The sequence below is a fragment of the Oncorhynchus mykiss genome, chromosome 12, assembly GCF_013265735.2.
Source record: "Oncorhynchus mykiss isolate Arlee chromosome 12, USDA_OmykA_1.1, whole genome shotgun sequence".
Lineage (NCBI taxonomy): Eukaryota > Metazoa > Chordata > Actinopteri > Salmoniformes > Salmonidae > Oncorhynchus > Oncorhynchus mykiss.
The window spans coordinates 39,518,507-39,546,038 of NC_048576.1; the positions used below are offsets into that span (position 1 = coordinate 39,518,507).

The 27,532-nt window shown below is 42.2% G+C and overlaps 1 protein-coding gene across 8 annotated transcripts; it reads right to left on the bottom strand.

Annotated features, from left to right (window-relative positions):
• Positions 1-90: 90 nt before the first annotated feature.
• LOC110537607 (ubiquitin carboxyl-terminal hydrolase 28) lies at positions 91-27,527 on the bottom strand. Of its 8 annotated transcripts, none has more exons than XM_036937560.1 (25): positions 27,346-27,527; positions 20,899-21,013; positions 20,666-20,747; positions 20,136-20,286; positions 18,231-18,317; positions 17,709-17,846; positions 17,529-17,599; positions 17,215-17,288; positions 16,796-16,944; positions 15,183-15,310; positions 11,883-11,978; positions 11,356-11,541; positions 10,753-10,976; positions 10,242-10,312; positions 9,727-9,955; positions 8,048-8,362; positions 7,606-7,778; positions 5,694-5,999; positions 3,954-4,049; positions 2,938-3,116; positions 2,633-2,711; positions 1,764-1,843; positions 1,494-1,617; positions 950-1,148; positions 91-672 (listed from the first exon to the last, which is right to left on the bottom strand). In XM_036937560.1, exons 1-25 carry the CDS (start codon positions 27,364-27,366, stop codon positions 497-499), a joined length of 3,549 nt encoding a protein of 1,182 aa, XP_036793455.1. In that variant the 5' UTR covers positions 27,367-27,527; the 3' UTR covers positions 91-496. The 8 variants fall into 8 exon arrangements, 7 of the variants coding, with proteins under 7 accessions (XP_036793455.1, XP_036793456.1, XP_021479438.2 ...); XM_036937561.1 differs by having other exon boundaries at positions 8,048-8,359; positions 17,215-17,291; XM_021623763.2 differs by having other exon boundaries at positions 5,694-5,996; positions 7,615-7,778; positions 17,215-17,291.
• Between the last annotated feature and the right edge of the window lie 5 nt (positions 27,528-27,532).

The window sequence follows — 27,532 nt, forward strand, 5'->3', positions numbered from 1 at the left end:
TGTGTGGAGGGGTGACGAGGGGTGTGATAAGGTGAGACAGAAATATAGATTGAAAAATGGGTCAGGCACAAAAGAAGCCTTGAGCGCAAATCAAGGAGAAAAGAAGAACAGAAAGTTTATTGAGCGTCAACACAGTTTTCAAGAAGTGGAAAACAGGAGTGGAAGGAAAGGCTTACATATATAAACAGGAAAATACAAAACAAGACAAAGGAAGCTGAATTTCTAAACACCTAAATCTTCAAGAGCCTGTTGTTCACTGCAATCCTAATGTATCATGGTACATGTAAAATATCTAACAAACAATAACAAACTCTTATTTCTTGTGTTTTCACTTTCTTAAAACATACGTAAATAGGTTCAAAGCAATAATACCTTATTAATGTATAATAAAGACATTTCTCTCTCTCCTCTTGATGTGTCTGCGAGTATCATATGACCATATAAACTCTGCCTCAAGTCACTCAGAATCTACTTAATGTTCTGTGGCCCCTTGGTCTTACTTGACAGCGACCACAGAGGTGTTGGTGATAGACTCCATGATGGCGGCCAGGCGGCTGCACAAGTCGTGGGGCACTTTGGAGAGCACCGTTGGTGGATCTTTTAAGAACACCCTCTCTGTTGAGCAATCCAGAACCCTGGGCAGAAACTCACCCAGCTTTAACTGTAGGGAGTCTGAGAATTAGAGGAAGGGGGGAGAGGAAGAGAAAAACAGAGCTTCCATAAGAGGAGTAAAATACAGTTAAGATGTGTGATAAATTAGATGAGAGGAAAATGTGCTACAGAGAGAATTTATTTTAATTATAAGCCTTATAATAACGCAATTATACCTCTCAGCTTTAAGTAAGGTGTTACTGAATTCTGCAAATGACAGCAGTGTTGATGTAGATAAACATTTAGCACCGCTTGGATAAAGCCCAGTAAGAACCTCTTCCCCTCCCTCTGTCCTCACCATCCAGGTCCACTTCCAGGTAGGAGCACCAGTGGCTGCGGATAGCCTCCATGGTGTCCAGGTCCTCCTGGCTGATCATGTCCGGCCGGCTCATCAGGTGCATGCAGGGGATAACCGCCTCGTTCATGATGATCACGCCCTCCTCTGCGCCGCTCACCTCGCTGCTCCGGAACAGGGTGGCCGCATTGTCATTCAATTCCTAGGAAGAGGGTAGAAGGGGGAGGGGATATGCATATGCAGTGTCACTATGGAGTCTTTTTGGATAAGAGCATATGCAAAATGACCAATCTGTAGCCAAATAAAATGTATAGAGATAAGTGGTCTATACACAGACAAAGTGTTAATATACTATATAGCAGGGCTATTAACTTCAGCCCTGTGAAACTTTCACTCACACTGAAGTTTAGCCTTCTTATTCTCCATTTTATTAACCTTTAATACATCTTGATTTTTATATTCCCAACTGACAATATCAGTCTCATGTCCCAAATCTTCACAACCAGGTCTTTCACAGTGATGCATCTGCATCATCAGTAGCACTCACTTTGAGACATCTCCTCCTGTAAAGTGCAATAAGTGACTGCTCCACCCCTCTCTTCTCCCCTCTTCTCAGTAGCATGGTGTTGTCTTTGTAGGCGTGGTTGAGGTAATTCAGCGCCTCTCTCACCCTGGTGGAACACAATGATATCACGCCACGTCAGCCAGTCAGCCCACTGATGACATCACATCAGACAGTCAGCCCACTCATTCACTCAAACCACCATACAGGCTGATCACGTAGGGGCAGAACCCCGGTCGCCATGACAACACCTACTTTCCATGCTGGTACTGTTCCAAGCCCGTCAGCAGGTAGACAAACACTGTCCGGAACAGGCTGTAGTCGTCATGCCATTGCTGAGGAGAAGAGCACACAGACACAATCAATGCAAGTTTGGTCTGATTTCCAATGGAGAAAAAAGCCTACCTAGAGTCTTGGTATAAATCCATCCATCAAGGCCTGTGTAATGTAGGTTTATGCTCAATTAAGCATTTTATAGTGTTTAGCTTGTCCACATGTGTAATGACACAAAGGACCAGTAATCACTGATCTTAGATTATTTATGATTGTTGGAACAAACTGCTTAACAGTGGGGACAACATTTTGGAACATCACAGGTAATGGATCATTCATACTCCAACCATTTTTATGCCAGTAAAAATGTGTATGCTGGCGACATGATGATCGGTTGCCTGGCTGCCAATTTTCAACTAAAAATGAACTCCAATAACCAGAAAAATATTAAATCTACTTTTTGCACAGAGTGAGAGGTTCCCGCGCCATTCTAGCTGCCGGACATCTTGCATTTCCCAAAATTTTGCTTGAAGTAGTCATTTCTAAGCTCCACAGCCACATGTAGAAGAATGACAGCGTGTCACACAGTATAACTCAAACACCACAAACAAAGATCTATACACATGCCAGAGGCATTTCTTACTCGGAACAAAAAGTGGATTTAATATTTTTTGGGAATATTCTCCCGTTACCCGAGTTCCACCTGCAACTGAAAACAGGTATTTATAAGACAAATGCCTTCAAAATCAAGAATAAAGAAAGTATCAGCAGTAAAGGTTGGTTGAAAGTTAGCCAATCTAATTCCAGCCTCCAGGGGCATAGCTAAGGGAAACCTAGCTATTGACACATACCATATATTCCTCCATATCCATATCCTCTGGCTTGATGAGGCGTAGTTTGGCGCGCGCCTCTCTCATGATACTGATGGACCTACACAGGAAGTGATGATTTGCCCCACAGAAATAAACGTATGAATAATACTGTCAACTTGATAATGTTGATGAAATGCTTTTTAATTGTTCAACAAATAATTGTAAAAATAGCAGCAACAAGCTGAATTGCTTGTACAATTTACAATGAAATGACAAAACATGAACACATTTAAACGTTTTTAAATATACATTTCATCGCATGTCAGAGAGTGGTGCTGACTGACATGTCGTCGAAGCTGAGGTTGCGGTCGGTGAAGCCATCCAGCAGGGTCCTCTCGATGACGCGATTGGGCGCCTTGTTCTGGAAGAAGTAGACCAGGGCGTGGTGCAGGCGTGGGTCCTGCTGGGCAGTGGTCTCCTCCTGGGACAACTCAAACAGACGGGAGTACTCCTCCTGGAACGCCTGAGGAGAGGGGTGTGAGAGATGTTAGAGCCCACTGGGCATAGACGTCATCTCAACGTACAGTTTTGATTTAAATTTGGTTGAGTTGTCAACTCACCCAGTGTTCAATAATGTCATTTTTTCCCTCCATTCAGATTACTACCTCTCACTTTTGGTTATTTGAAAATGAAATAATCTCCAAAATATCGCTATTTTTATAACAAGCAATAGAAAGTTGGTTTCATTTTCAGTTTAATCCACCAGAAAGAGACAGAACAAATATTACAACAAATATTATGGTTAAACAGAAATATATAAATTGATTAAAAAAACATTATTTTTGAAAAACATTTATAAAAATTGTATAATCTTCGTAAATTATATCATAAATAGGACTGGTGGAGTTATGTCACACATGCAGTTAACAAATAAATGTCTGCTCTATCCAAAATTACAAACAACTAATTGCAGCATTACCGCAAAAATGGAGAAGGCAGGCAAGTGGAAAGGGGAGAAGGTAAGGAACTTGTCTGTTGGCCCCTGCATTAAAGGCCATAATTGGCTAAAGAAAATTGTGAGAAATAAAAAAAGTATACCAGTTTCATTTAAGGACCAAACAATTGACAGCTGTGCCATACAGGTTGCAAAATAGTTGGGAGGAGATTTTTGATGTACCGATTCCATGGCACATGGTTTATGAACTGTAAAATATACTGTCCATGAAATTATGTCTGCCAAGACTCTACCTCTCCCCTTAATGTACATACATCTGTCTCTACAAGAGGAGACTGACAGAATATTTACAAGTATAGCATGGTAGAAGGACATAGACTAGTGAGATTGCACAAACAACTTTACCTTGATGAGGCCAGCCTCAGGGCCTTCATTGTCGAATGCCTGTCTGGCTTTGGCTATGGCCATAATGATTCCCTGCATAGCTGGAGTGAGCATCATCTGAAACACAGAACCACAGAGAAGTACAAAGAATGGGCATTAGGGCGAGGCCATGCACAAATAAACTACTATAGCAATGATGCACCTTTCAGGGAGTCATGTATGCTGTATCCATTCATTGGATTGATGCAAACGATCGTATTATAAATTGAAGCCACAGTCAAAAGAGTGGCATTGCCCAAAATGTATCCAAATGATTTTCTAACCAATAATCAATAGAAGTCATCGACCAAGGAACAGCATGCTTTCAAAGTATTGGAGTTGGATTTATATATGTGCCTTCGGAAAGTATTCAGACCCCCTTGACTTTTTGAACATTGTTACATTACAGCTTTGTTCTAAAATGGATTAAATAAAACAATGTTCCTCAGCAATCTACACACAATACCCCATAATGACAAAGCGAAAACAGGTTTTTATATATTTTTAAAAACGGTCTTAAATATAAAAAACAGAAATACATTATTTGCATAAGTATTCAGACCCTTTGCTATGAGACTCTTAATTTAGCTCAGGTACATCCTGAGCAAAAACCAAGTCATGAGGTCGAAGAAATTGTCCATAGAGCTCTGAGACAGGATTGTGTGGAGGCACAAATCTGATGATGGGCAACAAAACATTTCTGCAGCATTGAAGGTCCCCAAGAACAAAGTGGCCTCCATCATTCTTAAATGGAAGACGTTTGGAACCACCAAGACTCTTCCGAGAGCTGGCCGCCAGGTCAAACTGAGCAGACAGGGGAGAAGGGCCTTTATGGTTGTCCAGAAGGACAACCATCTCTGCAGCACTCCACCAATCAGACCGTTATGGTAGAGCGGCCAGACGGAAGCCACTCCTCAGTAAAAGGCACATGACAGCCCACTTGGAGTTTGCCAAAAGGCACCTAAAGACTCAGACCATGAGAAACAAGATTCTCTGGTCTGATGAAACTAAGAGTGAACTACTTGGCCTGAATTCGAAGTGTCACATCTGGAGGAAACCTGGCATCATCCCCACTGTGAAGCATGGTGGTGGCAGTATCATGCTGTTGGGAGGTTTTTCAGCTGCAGGGACTGGGAGACTGGTCAGGATCAAGGCAAAGATGAACGGAGCAAAGTACAGAGAGGAATCTTGACGAAAACATGCTCCAGAGTGCTCACAACCTCAGACTGGGGAGACGGGTCACCTTCCAACGGGACAACGACCCTACAAGTGACAAAACAACGCAGGAGTAGCTTCGGGACAAGTTTTTGAATGTCCTTGAATGGCCCATCCAGAGCCCGGACTTGAACCCGATCGAACATCTATGGAGAGACCTGAAAACAGCTGTGCAGCAACGCTCCCCATCCAATCTGACAGAGCTTGAGAGGATCTGCAGAGGAGAATGGGAGAAACTCCCCAAATACAGGTGCGCCAAGCTTGTAGCGTCATACCCAAGAAGACTTGATGCTGTAATCATTGCCAAAGGTGTTTCAACAAAGTACTATGTAAAAGGTCTGAATACTTACGTAAATGTAATATTTCAAAAAAATGTTTAACTGTTTTTGCTTTTCATTATGAGGTATAGTGTGTAGATTGACGAGAGGAATGTGGAAAATTCAAGGGATCTGAATACTATCTGAAGGCAGTGTATTTATTTAAATTATGTATGGGGCGAATCTCTACCTCTTCATTGTAGCCGTCATTGTCAGCCTGCACCAGGATCCTGCCCACGTTGGGGATCTCCACCTCCAACACCACGTTCTCTGGTTGCTGCTGCTGGCGACAAGGTGCCGGCAGGGCGTCCTGACCATCCTCGCTGTCTGCCTGGGTGTCGGGCGCTGCCGCAGCTTCCGCCCCTGCCTCTCTGACTCCAGTCTCGCTGTCGGTCTCAGTGGTGAACTCTGTGGAGGGGTCATGGGTCACAGCTGCAGTCTGGGCCTGGCCATTCATCTCTGCTGCAGGGCTGGGAGACTGTGGTGGGGGGAGCTGCTGGGCATATGAAGTTGACATTAAGTTAGATAGATCAAGTTAGCTGGTTAATGCCAAGTCTAAGGCATATAGAGACCTAACATGCATTCTTGTCTGGTACTTGTCTGATAATAAAAAAAGTTGTCACCTCTCCCAAACAATTTGTTTTATTATGCTTACACAATAAAAAGCTTAATTGCAGCATATATAATTTAAAGAAAATAGAATGATTTTTCTGACTGGATCCCCTTTTGATTGACAAACTGAGTCGTAAAATGTACATTTACTGTGCATTAACATAGCTGGATTATTAAAATAATGGAATGACCATAAACAAAACCAAAAGCACTTCACTACATTGGGATTCATTCAGGACTATATACCATATATCACCACTAGAGGTCGTATGTACACCATTTATGAATACGTTTGACGTTTGCACAGGCAGGTAGTCTGTCTGGCAAGTAATGGAATGTGACACACGCCAAGCGGATTACAGTTATATTTAACATAAGGTGGGTAAAATCTAGACATAACATTCAGATACTACTGATACTACTTGGACAACTTTCTACCAAAAATTAGACAACAAAGAGCAACCAGGAATACACCCATTCTGTTTCATACACAATCACAAAATTCTGCTGTTACGCAATGTTGACAACAGCCACATCAGAAACATTCTCATAACATTTCACAGGCCTGAAAAAGAGCATCGGTCCAATCAATCAACCTACGGCTTGGCAGGTTGCCTAGTGGTTAGAGTGTTGGGCCAGTAACCGAAAGGTTGCTGGATCGAATCCCAGAGCTGACAAGGTAAAAATCTGTCCTTCTGCCCCTGAGTGTTTTGGCCCACTGTTCCCCGGGCACCAGAGACGTGGATGTCGATTAAGGCAGCCCCCCGCACCTCTCAGATTCAGAGGGGTTGGGTTAAATGCGGTAGACACATTTCAGTTGAATGTACAACATCCCCCTTTTAATACGCCAGAATCTCTCCAACTAACCGACCGTAAAGTACAGTAAGAGGAATAAAAAGCTCCTGTTCTACTTAAAGACTGGCCACAGCTCCTGTGTCCTCCTGACAGTGTCCGCAAGAACCCCCAGTGGTAAACCAACTGACTGTGTGGAATGCTGCTGGGATGACCGGGGGAGGGTGTGCAGTGACTGACTGCTAAGGCCGTATTGCCTCCAGGGAGGGGGTGGGATGTGGGTGGGAAGGACTTTGGCCAAACACTTGGGGTATACTAACTACAGAATCTGTTTAGTCACAACACATCTAGCATGAAAATGGCATACTAAAACAAAAATTAAACTCACCAGTACAATCTCACAAAAGACTTGGTTAAAACTCAGACAAGATAGGTAGGTTAGCCCAGTGGTAAACACAGCTGCCTTTAGCCACTGTCTAAAAGATAAACAATAACTCTGAGAATAACACACTCCTTTCTTATATGTTGTTTATATAAAACTGAATGACTCGCTCCCAAAACATCTAGTAGCAGAAGCTATCACTATGCAACAGTAAGAGATATAGGCCTAGGTCTATATGTGTACCGTGGCCTAGATAAGAGTATGTGACCGATATTCAATTGGTGCTCAGATGACAACCCCAGACCCCTCTTTTCACCCTGCCCACTTGACTGTGTTGCTGCCCCTCCTTGTCCTCGCTGGTATGTTGGCAGGGCTCTGGCGTGACAGTCTGGTGGTCGCTCTCCTCTGGGCTGCTGCCAGCGTTCTCCAGGGACACAGGTACTGGGGACACAGGTACTGGGGACTGGGGCTGGCTTGTTGGGACAGGCTCTGAAACAGGACAAGGACCTGTTTCAGATCTGAAATATTTGCTAGTGCTTAATTGAACAATTGAATTTAATACATTTGATACATTTTATGAAGAGGGAAATTGATTTGTCCCCATCGGTAGACAGACAGGGACAATAGGGCTTGGCCAAATGTGGTGACCATATCATTCAGTATCTGACTAAAAGACAAGGACAAAAACCAACAAACACCGCCACCCTCAAAGAGCATTATCATGTAACCCTGCCATATAAATTGATGTCCAGACTGACTTTCAGATTCCACTGCCGGTTTAACAGCCAACTCTGCCTCTGGTTCCTGTCCCTGCTCCCCAGTGGGTTCCTGGGCAGGTCCAGGTTGGGGGACTGGTTCTGCTGCCTCGTCTTTTTTTTTACTGGGAACACGAGTGGAGGTGGAGGCTGCTGTGGGAGCGGCCGGCTCCTCCTGTGGCGGCTGGTATAACTGCTCTTCCCACTCCCTGAGCTCTTGCTGGAACCAGTGGTTGTCCTCGCGCACGTAGCGCCCGAGGATGGGTGGCAGAGAGTCCATGCCCTGCATGACCTGGCCCGTCTCGTCATCTGTGTCTTCTGTGGACAGAAATATCATAAATATAAACAACATCACAATGAGCTAACTGATCACATTCAATAGTAACATAAACTAAGCAGCATACCCTGAAAAGACAAGCAAAACACACTAAAAAACATTATGGAAAAAAACACCTGTTCAGGCTATGAATTGGATAATCATGAATGTATTTATGTATACATCCTGAGCAACAGTTACAGTGTGCACATATATAGCAGGTATACAGTATAGGTGTGGCCAGATATACAGGCCATTCAGACAGTATTCAGATCCCTGCACGTTTTCCAAATTTTGTTACATTACAGCCTTATTCTAAAAATTATAATAAAAACATATATAAAAATCTTCATAAATCTACACACAACAACCGATAATGACAAAGAAAAAAATGTTTAGATTTTTTTGTAAATGTATATATAAAAAAAACATCACATAAGTATTCAGACCCTTTGCTCAATACTTTGTTGAAGCACCTTTGGCAGGTGGTTACAGCCTCGAGTCTTCTTGGGTATGACGTTACAAGGTTGGCACACCTGTATTTGGGGAGTTACACATTCTTCTCTGCAGATCCTCTCAAGCTCTGTCAGGTTGGATGGGGAGCATCGCTGCACAGCACTTTTCAGGTCTCTCCAGAGATGTTCGATCGGGTTCAAGATCGGGCTCTGTCTGGGCCACTCAAGGACATTCAGAGACTTGTCCCGAAGCCACTCCTGCATTGTCTTGGCTGTGTGCTTAGTTGTAGTCCTGTTGGAAGGTGAACCTTCACCCCAGTCAGAGGTCCTGAACAGGTTTTCATCAAGATTCCTCTCTGTACTTTGCTATGTTCATCTTTGACTTTTTTATACATTTGCAAACATTTCTAAACCTGTTTTTGCTTTGTCATTATGGGTTATTGTGTGTAGATTGCTGAATATTTATTTATTTAATCAATTTTAGAATAAGGCTGAAACAAAATGTGTGAAAAGTCAAGGGGTCTGAATACTTTCCAATGCACCATATATAAACAGCACTGTGACATGTCAACTTGCACATGTTGACACAAAAACATTTCCGACGTTGCAGAGCACGACTGGCTTCATGTTTTTGGTCCCTGGCATACATCGCTAGTTCAGTTTGTGGTCATACACACATCCTTCAAAAATGAAGGTGCTGGCCTAAGGAAGGATACCTGAAGAGAACAGAAAGGCCTGCACACTGAATTTGCTCCCAATTACCACCTTTATTGACAACATTTCGATCCAACACGGATCTCCTTCAGGTCAAACGGACTGAGTGCTCACTTCACAATATATTGTACATAAAAATGTTCACCTTGCAAACATAACTCGTTTCTCAGGAGAATGGGGAGGAGGGATACAGGTACCTGCAATTAGGTGAGGCAGCCTGTTGTCGATATACATGAGACAATAGGCGCTGGCGTTGGTCATGCCTCCGTACGAGTCCCTGACCAGCTCCTCCCAGGAGGACTCGCTGACGATGACGTCGTTGTACTTCATCCAGCACTGGTTGCTGTGGTCGTAGATATAGGCCCAGTAGTGGCCAGCCAAGGCTTGGCCCTCGTGGACGAGGACAGCGTGAAGCCTGTACGGAACCTTCACACACATCAAAACAAGAGAAACTTTCTGTATTGGCATGTGCACACATCAAACAAGAGATTAGGACTAGAAAAGTAAAGTTTTAGCACAAACCATGAATCATTATAGTCTCTTGTGACAGAGCGGTAACATAATGCCAAATCGAGTACCTGACAAGATTTGGTTCTGGGTTCCGAGATGAATCATTATGCAATGCTTGTGACACATGTTCAATCTAACAAAGTTCTATTAGTGTATCACATGCTTTAACCTGACATGGACTGTCAGATAGATGGGATCTTACCTGACACAGACGGTTATCCGAGTACACGCCCTCCAGCGCTTGGCTGACCCTGTCGATGCTGGCCTTTAGCTCTGAGCACCGAGACACAGACACACAGATCAATGCAGTGCACCTGGGGCCGGGCCAGACACACACACACACACACACACACACACACTCTCTCTCTCTCTGGGATAACTGACTGACAGCTAGGGTAGGCTGTCTGCTCATAATATACATCCAAATTAAGAATTATCACTAGATATGTACAGTAAATTAGTATTATCACATAATGCATCTAATCATGTTTAAACAGGTCAACATGCTCTAATGGAAGAGAATCTCGCAATCACTACAGAGCTATCACAGAAATGAAGGGCTATTTGCATGTGAAAATGTCACAGGATGTAGAAGATCCATTGTTCACACTTTGCCTGTGCTATGCATAGCTGTAATGGACAACAATACATTTAAACTTGAACACAATTGCAGAGAGGTTATCATTAGTGAATCCAGGTGTAAGTGACCGTACCGTCCATGTTGTTCTCCATCTCTGTCCTCCAGCGCTGCAGGCAGGTCTTGACGAATCGCAGCTCCTCCTCCGTCACACTGTGGGGGGCGGGATGAGGTGGGGCGTCCATGGGGGGTCTGCACTGGGTGAAGGGCTTGTAGACGGGCATCCTCTGGCTCGAGGAGTGCTTCTGCTGACAGGTGGAGCTGTCGGACGGGCCTGCGTCTCCTGGCTCATGACACTGACTGAGGAGACCCACAGAGGAAAGGCAAGATGTCAACAAATGGGGTTGGCATACATTGAAGACAGAGTGGGTGATGTACTATACATAGGCTAACAGGTAAAACATTACAGGGGCGATTTGGTAAATCTCATATCTGAAATCATTTTAATATTACCCATCATTTTTTACTAGGATTTTCAAATTGTATTCTTTGATTTTCAATTATCCCCTGAATTGACTGACTTCACACTGACATTATAGGTAGGAACACATCAAAGTGTTTACTCTGTGACTGCAGCTGTCACTGCTGTCACATTGACTAATAAGTCGTGACAGGACTAGATATCGTGTAAGCACTAGAAACTTCTACATGTACACATAGTTGTCCCAGAGGTCATTGCCTGGTATCGTCAGGGTTGGCGTCTGTGTGCTGGGGGTTGCTGCTGGGGGGAGTGGGGGAAGAGGCAGCCAGCCTCGGGTCTTCAGCAGGGGACACACTGGTGGGCTTAGTGCAGGCGAACTCCAACATGTACTGTAACATGTCTGCCAGGGGATAGTTTGTCGGTCCGGAGCCATAGCTTCTGTAGCTGGAAAAAGAAGGAGACAAAAGGTTGAACTCGTGGTAAATTGGTGACAAACAGATTTCATTTAAAAAAATGTCAGTCGTGATTCACGAGCAGGACATTTCCTACGTGAATCAAAATACTCATATTAGAGAAACACTGTGTGTACGTCAGTTTTTCTACTAACTCATGGTTTATTCACTCTCAATGGACACACTTGGAGGTACCCATCCTGGTGCAGTCAGTGAATTCTTCAATCAAAAATGATTAGCTAAAAGAGCACAGTTGTCCTCCAAAATGTGTATTGGCGTGTACCTGATGTGCCACACTGCTTTTACAAACAGTAAACTCAATAGTGAACTCACCATTCCAGTTTCTGCTGCAGGACCGTAAGATGCTCCTTCAGTCGCTTCACCTCTCCTCTCCTGTTGTGGGTCTGCTCATTGTTCTTGTGAAGGTATCTGTTTGCATACAGTAAACTTAGTTTACCACAATAAGAGTTTGACTCTGATTCCCTAATTACAGTATCATCATTACAATGCAATACAATGCTCAGTCTACTGTAAATGCATGCTGGTACTCAATATCTTTGAAGAGTTTCTATCCAAAAAGCTATATTTCCATTTTCAGAAACGATGGTAAATGAGCTTTTATTTAAAGGATTTATGAAAGAGATTGGTGTGTTTTTTCACTAACTAATCAAGGCATGAGGTTGTTCAAATGACAAGGTGAAAAAAATAAAAATAATAATCACTTGAAGGTTTAATTTCAGAGAAACATGTGTTTTTTGAGAAAAAATAAAGTAGTACTGCTAGGTTTTACACAGTCAAATGTAACAAATAAGTACTTATATATTATATTAAATATATAAAGAACGGTATAAATGACACATTTGTGACATCAACAATTAAACAAATAAAATAATAATCAATATAGTAATATGAGATCTGTTTGTGAAACACTGACATTTTAGTCATTTAGCAGATGCTCTTATTCAGAGTGACTTACAGTTAGTGCATTCATCTTCAGATAGCTAAGTGAAACAACCTCATACAGTATATCACATACCGTAGCGTTTGGGAATATACTCTTCATATGAATATACACTGCTCAAACAAATAAAGGGAACACTTAAACAACACAATGTAACTCCAAGTCAATCACACTTCTGTGAAATCAAACTGTCCACTTAGGAAGCAACACTGATTGACAATAAATTTCACATGCTGCTGTGCAAATGGAATAGACAACAGGTGGAAATTATAGGCAATTAGCAAGACACCCCCAATAAAGGAGTGGTTCTGCAGGTGGTGACCACAGACCACTTCTCAGTTCCTATGCTTCCTGGCTGATGTTTTGGTCACTTTTGAATGCTGGCGGTGCTTTCACTCTAGTGGTAGCATGAGACGGAGTCTACAACCCACACAAGTGGCTCAGGTAGTGCAGCTCATCCAGGATGGTACATCAATGCGAGCTGTGGCAAGAAGGTTTGCTGTGTCTGTCAGCGTAGTGTCCAGAGCATGGAGGCGCTACCAGGAGACAGGCCAGTACATCAAGAGACGTGGAGGAGGCCGTAGGAGGGCAACAACCCAGCAGCAGGACCACTACCTTCACCTTTGTGCAAGGAGGATCAGGAGGAGCACTGCCAGAGCCCTGCAAAATGACCTCCAGCAGGCCACAAATGTGCATGTGTCTGCTCAAACGGTCAGAAACAGACTCCATGAGGGTGGTATGAGGGCCCGACGTCCACAGGTGGGGGTTTGCTTACAGCCCAACACCGTGCAGGACGTTTGGCATTTGCCAGAGAACACCAAGATTGGCAAATTCGCCAATAGCGCCCTGTGCTCTTCACAGATGAAAGCAGGTTCACACTGAGCACATGTGACAGACGTGACAGAGTCTGGAGACGCCGTGGAGAACGTTCTGCTGCCTGCAACATCCTCCAGCATGACCAGTTTGGCGGTGGGTCAGTCATGGTGTGGGGTGGCATTTTTTGTTTGGGGGGCCGCACAGCCCTCCATGTGCTCGCCAGAGGTAGCCCGACTGCCATTTGGTACCGAGATGAGATCCTCAGACCCCTTGTGAGACCATATGCTGGTGTGGTTGGCCCTGGGTTCCTCCTAATGCAAGACAATGCTAGACCTCATGTGGCTGGAGTCGGTCAGCAGTTCCTGCAAGAGGAAGGCATTGATGCTATGGACTGGCCCGCCCGTTCCCCAGACCTTAATCCAATTGAGCACATCTGGGACATCATGTCTCGCTCCATCCACCAACGCCACGTTGCACCACAGACTGTCCAGGAGTTGGCGGATGCTTTAGTCCAGGTCTGGGAGGAGATCCCTCAGGAGACCATCCGCCACCTCATCAGGAGCATGCCCAGGCGTTGTAGGGAGGTCATACAGGCACGTGGAGGCCACACACACTACTGAGCCTAATTTTGACTTGTTTTAAGGACATTACATCAAAGTTGGATCAGCCTGTAGTGTGGTTTTCCACTTTAATTTTGAGTGTGACTCCAAATCCAGACCTCCATGGGTTGATAAATTTGATTTCCATTGATAATTTTTGTGTGATTTTGTTGTCAGCACATTCAATTATGTAAAGAAAAAAGTATTTAATAAGAATATTTCATTCATTCAGATCTAGGATGTGTTATTTTAGTGTTTTTTTTGAGCAGTGTATATGTTTAGATACATATTATAACACATGCACTACCGGTCAAAAGTTTTAGAACACCTACTCATTCAAGGGTTTCTTTATATTTACTATTTTCTACATTGTAGAAAAATAGTGAAGACATTAAAACTATTAAATATATGGAATAATGTAGTAACCAAAAAAAAAAAAAAAAAAAAAAAAAGTGTCAATATATATCCATCCTTTGCCTTGATGACAGCTTTGCACACTCTTGGCATTCTCTCAACCAGCTTCATGAGGTAGTTACCTGGAATGCATTTCAATGAACAGTGCCTTGTTTAAAGTTAATTTGTGTAATTTCTTTCCTTCTTAATGCGTTTGAGCCAATCTACAATAGTTTGAGCCTGTGTTGTGACAAGGTAGGGGTGATATACAGAAGAAAGCCCTATTTGGAAAAAGACCAAGTCCATATTTTGGCAAGAACACCTCAAATAAGCAAAAGGAAACGACAGTCTATCATTACTTTAAGACATGAAGGTCAGTCAATACGGAAAATTTCAAGAACTTTGTAAGTTTCTTCAAGTGTAGTCACAAAAAACATCAAGCGCTATGATGAAACTGTCTCATGAGGACCACCACAGGAATGGAAGACCCAGAGTTACCTCTGCTGCAGAGGATAAGTTCATTAGAGTTACCAGCCTCAGAAATTGCAGCCCAAATAAATGCTTCACAGAGTTCAAGTAACAGACATCTCAAAATCAACTGTTCAGAGGACACTGCGTGAATCAGGCTTCCATGGTCGAATTGCTGCAAAGAAACCACTACTAAAGTAAACCGATAATTAGAAGAGACTTGCTTGGGCCAAGAAAGACGAGCAATGGACATTAGACCGGTGGGAATTTGGTCTGATGAGTCCAATTTGAGATTTTTTGGTTCAAACCGCAGTGTCTTTGTGAGATGTTCTAATACTTTTGACTGGTCGTGTACACAGTTTTAGCTTTTCCACAAATTAATATCAAGCAGCTCACCTGTCCATATAAATGATTTGTGGGAACTCCAGTTTCTTGTGAATCTTCTCTGGGCGTCCTAACGACTGGTTGAACTCAAACCTGGACAGTTCAAAGGTCAACACTGGTGGTAACTTTGAGAACCATCTCTGAAACATAGAATTCCCACCCACATGAATATTCCCATATACTGTACATTTCTATGTATATCTACACTACCGTTCAAAAGTTTGGGGTCACTTAGAAATGTCTTTGTTTTTGAAAGAAAATATATATTTTTTGTCCATTAAAATCACATCAAATTGATCAGAAATACAGTGTAGACATTGTTAATGCTGTAAATGACTATTGTAGCTGGAAACGGCAGATTGTTTATGGAATATCAACATAGGCGTACAGAGGCCATTATCAGCAACCATCACTCCTGTGTTCCAATGGCACGTTGTGTTAGCTAATCCAAGTTTATCATTTTAAAAGGCTAATTGATCATTAGAAAACCCTTTTGCAATGATGTTAGCACAGCTGAAAATTGTTGTGCTGAAGCAATAAAACTGGCCTTCTTTAAACTAGTATCTTGAGCATCAGCATTTGTGGGTTTGATTACAGGCTCAAAATGTCAAGAAACTCAGTCTATTCTTGTTCTGAGAAATGAAAGCTATTCCATGCAACTCTGGGATGCTGGCCTTCTAGGCAAAGTTCCTCTGTCCAGTGTCTGTGTTCTTTTGCCCATTTTAATATTTTCTTTTCCTTTTATTGGCCAGTCTGAGATACAGCTTTTTCTTTGCAACTCTACCTAGAAGGCCAGCATCGCGGAGTCGCCTCTTCACTGTTGACGTTGAGACTGGTGTTTTGCGGGTACTATTTAATGAAGCTGCCAGTTGAGGACAGGTGAGGTGTTTGTTTCTCAAACTAGACACTCTAATATATTTGTCCTCTTGCTAATTTGTGCACTGGGGCCTCCCACTCCTCTTTCTATTCTGTTAGAGCCAGTTTGCGCTGTTCTGTGAAGGGAGTAGTACACAGCGTTGTACGAGATCTTTAGTTTCTTGGCAATTTCTCGCATGGAATAGCCTTCATTTCTCAGAACAAGAATGGACTGACGAGTTTCAGAAGAAAGTTATTTGCTTCTGGCCATTTTGAGCCTGTAATCAAACCCACAAATGCTGATGCTCCAGATACTCAACTGGTCTAAAGAAGGCCAGTTGTATTGCTTCTTTAATCAGATCAACAGTTTTCAGCTGTGCTAACATAATTGCAAAAGCGTTTTCTAATGATCAATTAGCCTTTTTAAATGATAAACTTGGATTAGCTAACACAATGTGCCATTGGAACACAGGAGTGATGGTTGCTGATAATGGGCCTCTGTACGTCTATGTAGATATTCCATAAAAAAAAATCTGCCATTTCCAGCTACAATAGTCATTTACAACATTAACAATGTCTACACTGTATTTATGATACATTTTATGTTATTTTAATGGGCAAAAAATTAGCTTTTCTTTCAAAAACAAGGACATTTCTAAGTGACCCCAAACTTTTGAACGGTAGTGTATATTACATTAACATTTAGATTTGGCTTAACATTCACAACAACATACAAAGTAAACATAAAGCTAGGAATTTGGTATGCTCACCTTGCTGCCAGATGAAATGGTTTGATCCGGATGGAGGGCTTCAATCTCCCCCTCTACCATGGCACCTTCCAGACATTCCTCCAAGTTGTTGAAACCGTTGACTTGTAAGGGGTACTGGCCAAACTGCTCGATGTTGGATAAGGTCTTGCCTAAACATGGTCAAACATCAATATAAATTGATAGAAGAAATACTGATGGAATAAGAAGGGTCAGGAGTTTTTCTTCATGATGGGACCTCCAGGAAAATCTCTGGGGCCTAGTTAAAGGCTATATCAGGTTATGACAAAAGTCACAGCCCTTGATAGTGAAGAGTCATAGCCTAATAACTAGAGTTTTTCCTGATCAGCTCATGTGATCAGGAAATACTTGAGGCCCCTCAGTATGTATAACCAAAATTAAAATGTTCATTCTATACTTACCCTCATGTGTTCTCTCTGCCACAAACGTCCCATAGAAAAGCTGAACCATTGGATTTTCTTTTTTATCTTCTAGGCTGCTGAAGATAAGATGTCACGTTCATACCTCAAGCAACTCAGTATCTGACGTACTGTACTTCAATACAGAGATAATACTGGAACAGGATTTTATGGAATGTCAATGTCACATACACTAGTTGAACCAACTACAACAACAAAAAAATACTGTAGCTATGGCATCTTAGTTAGCTATGACAATATGTACTTTAAGTGCTCTCGTACAGCGCTGTCTGTTAATGATCAAATCCTTGACTTACTTTCCATTGGCAGCCAGCTGAAAGGCATCTTCAAGCCAGTCAAGGAGTTTGTGGGTGCACTCACTCACATCCTAGAATTAACACGTATACACAGTAGTTGTTGTAAAGTCGTGGCAATGACCCAAGTGTGTGTACGCATTGACAGGAGTTTGTGTGTACCGGTTGGGCCTCAGTGTGTACCTGTTGGGCCTCACTGGATCTGAAAGCCTCTCTCAAAAGCTCGACGGCAGCAGACGGGTCCACAAACCTGCGAGTGGAGCCCACCATGAGAGCAAAGAGACAGCGCAGCTCCTGCAAGAAGGCTATGTTCCTCTTGTCCTGAGAACACAGGCATATGTTAGGCTTCTCTCACTTCACAGAGCTGCAATGGAAAACCTGCATAACCCTTTACAGTTTTCAACAATATTTCTATATGCAAAGGAGTTGTTCAGCCCAACTTTCACGAGCAAATATAAATATAAAATGTATTTACATTTGTATAACATTTGCTTATAACATGTACACCATTTATAAATGGTTTATCAATGCTTATTCAAGGAAGTTAGCATAGAGTGTTAACTTTATCTTTATGCACACTCTATAACCCTCTAGTCTAGTTTCCTCTCTAACACCAGCCAGCCTTCCACTGACTCTTCAGTCTCTGGGATCCAAAGGTTCCCTACTCTATTCCTCAGGGCTCCTGGCCCTCCATTGGACACTCACCGAGTGGCTCTTACACTTCTCCAGGATTCGCTCAGACAGGCAGTAGTTGAGTACCAATCTGCGGAACACGGGCAGGTGGAAAAGGGACTGAAATAACAAAGATGAGATTGGTCACCTTTCCTTAACACCGTCTTTTCATTTGTAAAATGTAACTGTCGAGGATACTTAAGGAGGGTTTAACACACAAGAGTCACAGTTAAGCAAACAAAAGAAAATGCCACTGAAAATAATATAACTTTTTTGTGTGATACGGGGAGATGGTGATTTTCCTCTCATAACAAGCCAAACCAATGTGATTGTTTTCTATTTATACAAATGAGTGACATGATGCTTCATTGATGCTGGCGAGCTGTAGTATGTTTTATTGCTAAGTCTTAACTCTGTGTAACATATACAACACAAAATAATGGAGCCTTACGTGCAGTTTCGAAGCGACAACAATATACCAGAGTTTTTGATCGCATTATGCCCATGTGTCTTCTCAACTTTCTTGTTTCCCAGAAACCCAATTACAGCTTATCACAATCTTACTGGAAAGCGTACCACATCAGATACCACAGAAATATGAGTACACAGCCACATGGAGGTCTCAATCAAACTTTCTATGAGCAAATTGTGATGTTTTTTTTTTTTTTAAAGCACAAACAAGTACAATCAACAGAATATGTCATCAGGGTTAGCTAAAGAAAAGGTTGGATTTAGAATGCAACTATTTCAAACAACTTCCCAGCCACTCAAAATGTGTGCATTCCTTCCAATCCCCTGATGATATTCCTCTGGGATTTTAGTGCTTTTTCGATGTGACCCATATCTGAATGAAATTAAGACAAATGAGCGTTCCCATTCGGCCTAATCTACCGATATAAACTAATTTCAGTCCAGGCTACAGAGTTCATCGCCTGCTCTATCATCACAACACTGCACTATTTAATTACCCTTGCAGTCTATCAATATCAATGAAGGCTTGAATTTCAGCGGGGCCACCTGATAGGCCCAGCTAAATTCAGTCTGGAATGGACACTTAATAGTATTAGAGTAGCAAGAAGCTTTTGCGTTAGGAAAGTAAAAACCCCACCACCGCACCTCATCTTTCCCCATCCTCCTGGTATTACCGATAACTCAATTAGTACAATATGGCTTGATTGTGTGAAAACTGGTTGATTTTTTTTTCCTGAAATGTTTGGTTTCAGTTGAGAGAGCAGGGGAGAAGTCAGGTAATATCTCGACAGAAGTCGACATCGTTCAGCGAATTGGACACAAACAAACGTGTTAGGGGCCTTCTCTCCTAGTTGTAATATTTTGAACCAAGTCACACGAAAAGTCTTGAAAGGTTTCAGAAAACAGAGAGAAGTTGTACACATGGCCACCACATATGCACCACTTAGGAGGTGGTGTAGAAAGTCAAGGTCGTATTACAGAGACCAGAGGAGTCCTAGGGATTCTGCAGACCAACACAAAATTCAAATACAACCTTTACTGTATGATATCAACTTTGGTAATTGTCTCCAGAGGCTTCAAATTAAGGTTTGCAATTACCAACTCCCCAAAGTTCCAAACTTGATAACCATATAACCTTTACATAATGCAAATGCTTGTTAACAGCCAAGGGAAGAAGCTCATAGGGGAAAAAAAACAGGTGTGTGAGACACTGAGACAGACTGAAAGAGAGAGTCACAGCCAGGGCCTGACTGGTGATAACAGGTGGGCCTAAATGGCACAGCATTAAGATACACAGCACAAACCCAGAATTTTCCACTAAACTTTTTATCCTGTTCATATTGGGGTTCTCATCTCACTGGCACAATTCTCTTTTACTGTGCATATATTTTGTGTATATTTTGCAGTGCAAGCTCTAGAACAGACTCTCTTAATAACTTTTTGTGAATACTGTGTGTGTTATCTCACCTGTATAACGGCACTGAACCAGCAGGTGTTGCCCATGTTGTGGATGCCCACAGGCCACCCATCCTGGCGGATCCAGTCTGCAGGGCTGCAGCTCTCTCCCTGGGCCTCGCAGCTCTTCCTCTTCACTCGTGCAGCCCTGTCCTCCTGTGCTCTGGTACACACCAACACATGTCACTCATCAACTGTAGGCAATGGTCTACAATGAGTTACACCTGGGTTGTGTTCATTGGGCACCAAATGGAAGAAAACTGACTCAAATGGGGAGGGAGTACATGAACTTGTCCAATGAGAAATGCTAATTTTAGTTTTCTGTTGCGAAATGTTTCAAAACATTTTCTGTTGCGTGCCCCTATGAACAAGACCCTGGTATTTCACAGTCATCCATTTTTGTTTACGTTATTTATTGCTCATACCACTGTGTTCACTTCAGATATTATCACTTTTTAATTGAGAGATTACTTAATTGGTGACTTTGTTCAGCAAGAAAACAGCAAGCTAAGGGGCGATGGTGAGGTACTGGACTACAATACCTGTTGAGCTCTATCTCCTCTGCCTGGGATTTTTGCAAGCTGAGCTCGATGGCTGTCTGAAGGTCATCTTTAGGTGGAGCCCCTGAGAACATTTTAGAATGAGTCACAATACAAAGCACAGATTTTATGTATTCAACATCAGATATCAGTTTGCATTGGGAAACAAATAATCGTCTTTGTTTATCACCAGACCCTCAGCATTTTTCTCCTTTCCTTCCCAACTTCCGGCCTACTTTTCTGGGTCTCCCTGTTGGCTTCTGTGTCTGCGGTCTCCTCAGTCCCCTGGCCCTCCTCTGGAGGCTGTGTGGTCAGCAGTCCAACAGCATGGCTGATGTCCCCCTGGCTGACCTGGTATCAGAGAGTGGACATTACAATGGGACCTTTCCAAGAACTATAGCTCTACCCTGGCCTTGTGCCAGTCTGTTTCTGATAACTCTGACTAAAGACATGGCAGCTCAAGCAGAGATAAACCTGCACCTTAAGTTTCACCCCTACGTGACTGAGTCCTTCTAAAGGATCTGTTCCAATGGGGAGAGAGAGAAATATATTATCTAAAGAGTCATAAGCCTGGTGAGGGAGCCAGCTGACAAAGATGTCCGGGACAAGGGACTTTATTTGACCATTTAAGCAGGTAAGTCACTGAGAACTCATTAGCAATAACGACCTGAAATCTTCATAGCTCATATGTACAATATGCAGGTTTTCCCTTCAACTAGTTCATACTCATTGACTAATGGTGTAAGCATGACATCTCACAGTTGTAATCTTAGACACTAATTCTGGGGTGTCAAACATATGGTAAACAAAGAGTGTATTCAAGAGCATGAGTTTCAACTGATGGAGGGCACAACACAAGTGTTTTTAGATAATTGACGTTTAAGGCAAGAAATGATCAAATAGTTTGACAAACCTGTTCATAAGCTTTTAAATGATAACAAACAACTATCTTTTCCAGTGACGAAGACATGGATGTATCATGGTATGGTATGCAAAATGGGTAAACTATGAGCACCTTTATCTCCTGAATGTATTGGCATTCAGGTCAAAAAAGTCACTTTCTGACTACATCTTCCATGTGCAAACTAGTATGGAAAGTTATTTTTAAATCAAAAGGGACGGAGGAAACCTGGGACCATCCCTACGGTGAAGCATGGTGGTGGCAGCAGCAGGGACTGGGAGACTAGTCAGGATCGAGAGAAAGATGAACAGAACAAAGTACAGAGAGATCCTTGATGAAAACCTGCTTCAGAGCACTCAGGACCTCAGACTGGGGTGAAGCTTCACCTTCTAACAGGACAATGACCCTAAGCACACAGCCAAGACAATGCAGGAGTGGCTTTAGGACAAGTCTCTGAATGTCCTTGAGTGGCCCAGCCAGAGCCCGGACTTGAACCCGATCTAACATCCCTGGAGAGACCTGAAAACATCTGTGCAGTGACGCTCCCCATCCAACCTGACAGAGCTTGAGAGGATCTGCAGCGAAGAATGTGAGAAACTCCCCAAATACAGGTGTGCCAACCTTAACGTCATACCCAAGAAGACTCGAGGCAGTAACCGCTGCCAAAGGTGCTTCAACAAAGTACAGAGCAAAGTGTCTGAATACTTATGTAAATGTGATATATATATGTCACATTTACATAAGTATTCAGACACTTTGCTCTGTACTATATACACTGGGGCAAACAAAGTATTTAGTCAGCCACCAATTGTGCAAGTTCTCCCACTTAAAAAGATGAGGTCTGTAATTTATATCATAGTACACTTCAACTATGACAGACAAAATGAGAAGAAAAATCCAGAAAATCACATTGTAGGATTTTTTATGAATTTATTTGTAAATTATGGTGGAAAATAAGTATTTGGTCAATAACTAAAGTTTCTCAATACTTTGTTATATACCCTTTGTTGGCAATGACAGAGGTCAAACGTTTTCTGTAAGTCTTCACAAGGTTCACACACTGTTGCTGGTATTTTGGCCCATTCCTCCATGCAGATCTCCTCTAAAGCAGTGATGTTTTGGGGCTGTTGCTGGGCAACACGGACTTTCAACTCCCTCCAAAGATTTTCTATGGGGTTGAGATCTGGAGACTGGCTAGGCCACTCCAGGACATTGAAATGCTTCTTACGAAGCCACTCCTTCGTTGCCCGGGCGGTGTGTTTGGGATCATTGTCATGCTGAAAGACCCAGCAACGTTTCATCTTCAATGCCCTTGCTGATGGAAGGAGGTTTTCACTCAAAATCTCACGATACATGGCCCCATTCATTCTTTCCTTTACACGGATCAGTCGTCCTGGTCCCTTTGCAGAAAAACAGCCCCAAAGCATGATGTTTCCACCCCTATGCTTCACAGTAGGTATGGTTCTTTGGATGCAACTCAACATTCTTTGTCCCCCAAACACGACCACAATTTATATTTTGGTTTCATCTGACCATATGACATTCTCCCAATCTTCTTCTGGATCATCAAAATGCTCTCTAGCAAACTTCAGATGGGCCTGGACATGTACTGGCTTAAGCAGGGGGACACGTCTGGCACTGCAGGTTTTGAGTCCCTGGCAGCGTAGTGTGTTACTGATGGTAGGCTTTGTTACTTTGGTCCCAGCGCTCTGCAGGTCAATCACTAGGTCCCCCCCGTGTGGTTCTGGGATTTTTGCTCACCGTTCTTGTGATCATTTTGACCCCACGGGGTGAGATCTTGCGTGGAGCCCCAGATCGAGGGAGATTATCAGTGGTCTTGTATGTCTTCCATTTCCTAATAGTTGCTCCTACAGTTGATTTCTTCCAACCAAGCTGCTTACCTATTGCAGGTTCAGTCTTCCCAGCCTGGTGCAGGTCTACAATTTTGTTTCTGGTGTACTTTGACAGCTCTTTGGTCTTGGCCATAGTGGAGTTTGGAGTGTGACTGTTTGAGGTTGTGGACAGGTCTTTTATACTGATAACAAGTTCAAACAGGTGCCATTAATACAGGTAACGAGTGGAGGACAGAGGAGCCTCTTAAAGAAGAAGAAATCTTGCTTGTTTGTAGGTGACCAAATACTTATTTTCCACTATAATTTGCAAAAAAATCCTACAATGTGATTTTCTGGATTTTTTTTCTCATTTTGTCTGTCATAGTTGAAGTATACCTATGATGAAAATTACAGGCCTCTCATCTTTTTAAGTGGGAGAACTTGCACAATTGGTGGCTGACTAAATATTTTTTTTGCCCCACTGTATGTATGTAGATAGATAGAGATACATACACACACACACATTGACAAAAAATATAAAAAACATTTTTTGTTTTGTCATTGAGGTTTTGTGTTTATAAAAAAAAAGCAATTTAATAGATTTTGGTATAAAACTGTAACGTAACAAAATGTGGAAAAAAATCAAGGGATCTGAATCATTTCCGAATGCACTGTATACAGTACCGTCAAAAGTTTGGACACACCTACTCATTCAAGGGTTTTTCTTTACTTTTACTATTTTCTACATTGTAGAATATTAGTTAAGACATCAGAACTATGAAATAACACATATTGAATCATGTAGTAACCAAAAAAGTGTTAAACAAATCAAAATATATTTTAGATTCTTCAAAGTAGCCACCTTTTGCCTTAACAGCTTTGCACACTCTTGGCATTCTCTTAACCAGCTTCACATGGAATGCTCTTCCAACAGTCTTGAAGGAGTTCCCACATAAGATGAGCACTTGTTGGCTGCTTTTCCTTCACTCTGCGATCCAACTCATCCCAAACCATCTCAATTGAGTTGAGGTCAGGTGATTGTAGAGGTCAGGTCATCTGATGCAGCACTCTATCACTCTCCTTCTTGGTCAAATAGCCTGGAAAATAGCCTGGTGTGTTGGGTTATTGTCCTGTTGAAAAACAAATGATTGCCCCACTAAGCGCAAACCAGATGGGATGGCATATCGCTTCAGAATGCTGTGATAGCCATGCTGGTTAAGAGTGCCTTGAATTCTAAATAAATCATAGACAGTGTCACCAGCAAAGCACCCCCACACCATTACACCTCCGCCTCCATGATTCACACTGGGAACCACACATGCAAAGATCATCCATTCACCTACTCTGCGTCTCTCAAAGACATGGCGAAGTGATCCAAAAATCTCCAATTTTGACACATCAGACAAAAGGACAGATTTCCACCTGTCTAATGTCCATTTCTTGTGTTTCTTGGCCCAAGCAAGTATCTTGTTATTGGTGGACTTTAGTAGTGGTTTCTTTTCAGCAATCTGACAATGAAGGCCTGATTTATGAACAGTTGATGTTGAGATGTGTCTGTTACTTGAACTCTGTGAAGCATTTATTTGGGCTGCAATTTCTGAGGCTGGTAACTCTAATGAACTTATCCTCTTCAGTAGAGGTAACTCTGGGTTTTCCATTCCTGTGGCGGTCCTCATGAGAGCCAGTTTCATCATAGCGCTTGATGGTTTTTGAGACTCCACTTGAAGAAACTTTTAAAGATCTTAAAATGTTCCATATTGACTGACCTTCATGTCTTAAAGTAATGATGGACTGCCATCTCTCTTTGCTTATTTGAGCTGTTCTTGACATAACCCTATTTGGTAAAAGACCAAGTCCATATTATCTTCTGTATACCATCCCTACATTGTCACAACACAACTGATTGTCTCAAACAGAAGGTTTTGGGTAGTCTTTCTGTCAACCCAGAAGATAGTTATCATGATCGCTAACTGGCTCCTCGAAGAGAATGATAGACAAACGCATGTGCCACACAGACATACAGAGGCAATATTGCTGGGAATTAATTGGTAGATAATGTTACCTTTGGCTTTTTAAGCCAATTACGGATATTAGGTGTGGGATAATGTCAATGTGGATTTGATGGGATGGTATGCAGAGAAAGTGAGCGGAGTGGAGCTGGAGCAGAATGGCCTTCACTCCAATTTCGCTTCTTATCCAGATCCTTATTAGATTTTGTACAAATAATGTTCTTCGGCCATACAATTTTTTTTATTTGATTTGTATGATTATTTTCCATATGGGCAGGGCCAGGATGAGGGAACAAAGAAATATGATTTGTGCGGATTTCATTTCTAGTCCATATTTCGAGGTCAATTTTTAACTGGAGTAGTGTCATTGGAAGTAAATAGGAGTCTATGTGAGGCTATATGTTCCACCACGTGGGTACTCTAACCCAATGTTTCCTGAACCGGTCCTGGCCCTGCACATATTTGATCTATTCCAACACTAAAACACCTGATTAGTTGTCTAGTTGAATCAGGTGTGCTAGTGGATTAGATCAAATATGTAGAAAGGCTGAGGGTCACAAGAATCAGTTCGGGAAACATTGCCCAAAACAATTACAATGGTACTACATGAATGGGATGGAACCAACTAAAACTTTGCTATGCACATTGTTTGCCAGTTTGCAAGCTCAGATAAGTCTCACGTAAGTCCCCAGCCTGGCAAATATGTTCAACATCACTCACTCATAGTGTACAGGAGTCATGATCCATTTTTCCTTAATACAATATACCTTAAAGTATCCTTAAGGTTTTGAAATGATACACCAGAACAGTAGTGGCCAAACAGTTCAAATAATATATATATATGTATATGTGTGTGTGTGTGTGTGTGTCAGCTGAGAGGCATGAGGCTATATAAAGTCCCCCCCAATAGAAGCAGCAGGTGGAAATGTCAGGGTAACAGTGTGGAAGACATATATGGAGAGCTGTGGTCTTGGTCAGCCCCTATTTTGGGCCCTGAAATGATAGCTGGTGCCTCTGTTTATTATTCAATTTACAACGCTACCAGGGTTTAAGTGAAAAAGGCAGTGGATGTTTTTCTGACATACACAAAAAGCCACTTGAACCCTGACCCATATTACTGTAGATAGGACATGAACACAGTTATGTCAAGCTATAAATGGGCTAGAGACATGTTGATTAATTACTAGCCAAATAGTGGACGAACTCACTAAAACTCTATCCCAAATGCCATAAATCTGATCATGTACTTACTTTGTACTGTGCGATACGTAATGTGTAATTTGCCTTGTCTTGCATTCCACTGTTACAAAATAGAATAAATAACCAATAGATACAGTGAGCAAATTAGTGTGAAACACAACAAATGGGAATTGTTTATGATGAAGCATAATGAGTTGAAGCTAGTCGGGTTTTGTCCAGTTTGTAGAATACTAGCGGACTAAACTCCACTCCATGGTGAAGTTCATCATAAACTTTCTTCACCATGGAGTGGAGTTTAGTACACTAGTAGGATACAGGTATATTCCAAAACTATGGGTAGGCTATGCATGTTGTTAGTGCTTTTGACAGACTACCTTTAGCTAATTACAGTTATTGCAAAGATTTATGACAATAACATAACTATTTTTCCACCTGGTTGTTGTGATACGTTGAACGAGACGCCATTTCAAACATATTTGTAGGTCAAACAGAATACTTCGTGACAACAGTTTAGAAACAAATATAATCTCCCACACTTGAGATACATTGAAACAAATGTGTCATTCACTGTTTCACAAAGGAATAAGGAAGGTCGTGTTGTGAAATTATTTAGTGGCTATCCACACAGAAAATGTAGGATGTATCTCTTTTGGTTAGTTGTTACCGATCTCATGGAAGGTTGAAGTTTTTTTGAAATGTCACTTGTTGCATTTTCATTCCACTCCGTTACTTAGTGCTCACCGAATTCGTTGTTTTCCCCATGTTCACTCTGTTGTTCAACTCTCATGGCAGAAAAGGCCGAATGTCTTGTTTATTTCCCCCAGACGCCTACACTTCGGATTTGAAAAAAAGTTCATCTCTCAAACAGCCACACCCAAGCAGAGCTGAGAAGAGCGTTTTCGCCTGTCCAAAAAACGGACGCGCGCAA

Excerpts from the sequence above, each read along its gene's own strand:
- LOC110537607 (XM_036937559.1), bottom strand. The coding sequence starts at position 27,366 with ATGGGGAAAACAACGAATTCG. Across the intron at positions 17,847-18,230 it reads AGAAGTGTAAGAGCCACTCG|GACAAGAGGAACATAGCCTT; the intron begins GTGAGTGTCCAA and ends CTGTGTTCTCAG. Across the intron at positions 11,979-15,182 it reads CAAATCATTTATATGGACAG|ATACCTTCACAAGAACAATG; the intron begins GTGAGCTGCTTG and ends GTATGCAAACAG.